At 39.3% G+C, this 3,675-nt stretch overlaps 1 protein-coding gene across 1 annotated transcript; it reads right to left on the bottom strand.

Moving 5' to 3' along the window:
- Positions 1-331: 331 nt before the first annotated feature.
- On the bottom strand, positions 332-3,384 carry LOC106335454. The gene is given in 7 exon segments (XM_013773979.1): positions 332-1,157; positions 1,536-1,701; positions 1,770-1,880; positions 2,125-2,682; positions 2,685-2,991; positions 3,041-3,208; positions 3,283-3,384. Coding segments are annotated over 7 exon segments (2,163 nt in total). The 5' UTR covers positions 3,378-3,384; the 3' UTR covers positions 332-399.
- Between the last annotated feature and the right edge of the window lie 291 nt (positions 3,385-3,675).

Here is a 3,675-nt window from a genome sequence, read left to right on the forward strand (position 1 = left end):
ATGTCAAAATCTGATAATTGACTTGTGCTTTAGTATATAGATGATATTGTTATTTATTTTATTTTGGAAAGTCTTTAATGTTTATGATTTTTTATGAAAAAGTTTTAACATAACAAAATTATATTTAATGCAATATTAAATTTGCACTAGTGGCAAATATAGTACCAAAGTTATTTTCAAAATAGTAATTGTGTTTTATTAGTATATATACTAGCATTATAAACAAAGTAATTTTATAGGACGTTTTAGTGTAATAACACTGGTGTATAGAAATGAAAAGATTGCACTAAGAGAAGAATAATACGCAAAAGTTTCAATTAGTGTTGTTCCACATAGCTTTTTATTTATTCACTACCCATAAAAACGATCGAAACTTCTTATCCAAGGAAGTTGCAGTACTCAATTATCCTTGCGGACATGTTCCCAATCCGAGGTCGGGCTCTCGTAGCCTTCGCCTGATGCAGATGGTTCTTCAGTATTGGCACACGTCTCTTTCACAGAATTTCCACCTATTATCATCATCGACTCCCAAAGATGGTCACAAATTTGTGTCTTGTTTCTTGGCTGCTCCTTGTCAGAATCCGAATCTGTGTCCAAGCGGTTGAGAGATTCCTGAACTTGCTCAGCTTCCCGGCATTTAAGTATCTTGAACCTATCCATGACATCACTCATTTGGCTGCTCCTGCCAATATTAGCCACCTCAGAAGCTTCTGGATTTTCCTCCTGATCACCAATTCTTGCCTCTGAGCAGTTCTGAGACATGAGTTTGCGCTTTGTTTCTTGCTGCTTCAGAATCTGAAACCTGTCTATTACATCACTATGTTTTTCCTCTGTGGTGAATCCAGGGGATTCCTGCTGTATTGCGTCCGGTATCTTTCTAGAGATTGCAGTATCAGGCTTGAAGTTTCCATGATGTTCATGTTCTAAACCACCCATAAAGCTTCTGGACATAAGTGATAGTGCTGCAGAAACGGAATCGGAGTTGAATCTAAAGCTTTGTGGTGCATGACTCATTGTTACTATATCGTTCCCACTATTGCTTCCGTGTTTGATAAGTGAATCAGTCGTTTCCTGCTCTGCACTGTTCATAATGGAAACTGGTTTCTGGGGCTTAAGAAAAGGTTCTTGCATAAAGGTTGATACACCTGCAGAGATCTCTGACAAAAGCAAAAGATGAACTGTTAAAATAAAAACACATGTTTAACAAACACTTTTGAAGGTTATTCGCAAGATGAAGTGAAGAGTAAAGCATTTCTTATACTATATTTATATCTAAAAGCGTAACTTGACTATTCATAAACTTGCTAAACCAATATTGGCTGATAGACCTTCTTAGACAAAGACGCAAACAGCATCCTAATCTCATCTACCAGCATTTTTTTAGTGTTTAAACTGCCTGTGGATTTCTTTTATAAGAAGCTAAGCATAGCAGTTGCATCTATGACAAGAGGATAGTGGACAAAATGGTCTTGCAATGCCGCTATAGTCAATGATACGATCAGAGAAAAGAGATGGTTGGTTTAATAGTTACGAACCTCTATTCTGCATACCAATCTCATTCTTGATGCGACGGTACCGAGCCATGCAAGCTGAGGAACATAAGGCAGCTTCAGTTTCAAGCCAGAGGCTCTTGTACAAGAGAGTTTGTGGGTGGTTTTCTTCACCATCAGGAAAATTGGAAGCAAGTATGGTCTTAATACTCTGCAAAGTTAAGATTCCGAAAATAAGAACGGTTTACAAAAATGTCACAAACAATATGTAAGTAATACCTGGGTCATCTCATTCTCATACTTATCCTTATCCACTGGCTCTTTCAAGCCAAATCTATCCAATGGCTTGACACTAAACCCTTCACAGTCTTTAGCAACTAAATTTGAGGCCTGAAAAGGGTATCGTTAAGCAAATAACAAGTAACAAACAAGCAATGTGTATGTTCTATCAAAAACAAAATAGGTCCGGAACATAGCACAAATCAAGTTTTTTTCCTACGCTCATGTGAAAAATCCAGTCATCACAAGTGGTGACGATAAGAAATAAATTATCAGCTGAGAGCATGAAAAAGTAGTTTTTAACTTCTACCTGCGATGTAATTCACAAATTTTAGGGTCGAGCTGTACCACATACCTTATTAAGGTCAACCACGTTTGTACAGGAAACATGCATAGCTTGAGTTGGAATTGATGCTTCCGCTGCTATTGTCTTGTTACCGGTGCTTTTCTTTAAGCACTTGGTGAGATTCTCAACTACTTTATCAAGGTTCTCAAGTTGTTCCGGCTTCAGCCAGGTCCCATTGTTGAAGCATTCATAAACAAGCACCTCTGACAGATTATGAATGGCATTAACCACGGAAGTCACTCTTGGACAAGAAGTTCCTTGATCACATAAATGCCTTTCGGGTAATTGACATGTCTTTTCACTGGCATGAACATCTCCACTAGGTTGATTAGCACTACCATCGGAAGGGGTTTTACAGTTGACAGCTGATTGAGCAGCATTTCCGTTATCGGCTGAAGGTCCCTCAGAAGAAGATACCATGAAGCGGTTCCACGATCTATGCTCATCACAATTTAAATCGTCAATAGCATTCTCCAAGGAGGTTTCAGAAACACCATTCTCACTGTCAGCAACAAAAGTTTTTGGCGTCTGATAAAGGGAGGAGACGCCACTACCTTCTCGTTTCTCCGAGGACTTCTTAAACCTGCTGAGCCAACTGTCTCATTGCGAAGATCTGGGTTCTCGGACAAAGGCTTGAGATGACCAGTGGCTTCACCATATCCAAGCAACACGTTGAAGTTCACAGGTTCAACAGAAGAACCGGGCAAGCTGGATTGAATATTCTCAGGCGAACGACTACAGACAACATCAGGGAACAATCTCCCATCTCCTAAAGGAACCCCAGTCTGACTTCCATCAAACAGAGCTTGTGGTAAAGCCACAGGAGGACCAGAGACAGCATTCATAGTCTCGAATTTATCATAGCCAGGATGGTATTTTCCAGGATAGGGTAATAGAAATATAGAATGGTTCCTGAGAGTTTCTGATTAGCATGTCTGACACTGGAGCTGAGAATTTATAAGGAATCCGGTCTAAGCGTTGAGTCTCTAATAAATAATCAGTGGGAAGTGGCACATAATCAGATGATGAAGGGTGGTGTAATCCACTCGGTGGTATCATGTATGCATACGAATCTTCACCCCTGGGACCGTAACTTCCTGCTAACATAAACCCATTTCAGTATTAAACCCTCCTTGGGTTAAATTAACCGGATAGGTTGCAGGAAACGGAGAAGCAGAAGCCGAAGGATGAGGAGACGGAGACGAAAGCCACAACGGGTACGGTGCTCCGGAGAAACTGCCGTAGCCAAAACCATCTGCCATCGTTTTTCTTCCCCAAAAAGTGGAAGAGACCGTTGAAGAAGAACTAGTGTCTGTGCAGTTACCTTAACTACTGCGAATATATAAAAGTTTCTTAGTGGGCCGTTTAGTGGCCTAACCCTTATAAGGAAACCTTGTAAATTGTAATTATTTAAACAATTTAATTAATTATTACAGGAAATACCAGTACTATATATGTTTTTTTTTGAAACACTCACCAGTACTTTTAATTAACAATTTACGCGATGATCGTTTGTTTGGTTTCTAGAGTTTTGATTTTGGTTTCTGTTTTTAGTTTTTG

The sequence above is a fragment of the Brassica oleracea genome, chromosome C1, assembly GCF_000695525.1.
Source record: "Brassica oleracea var. oleracea cultivar TO1000 chromosome C1, BOL, whole genome shotgun sequence".
Taxonomy (NCBI): domain Eukaryota; kingdom Viridiplantae; phylum Streptophyta; class Magnoliopsida; order Brassicales; family Brassicaceae; genus Brassica; species Brassica oleracea.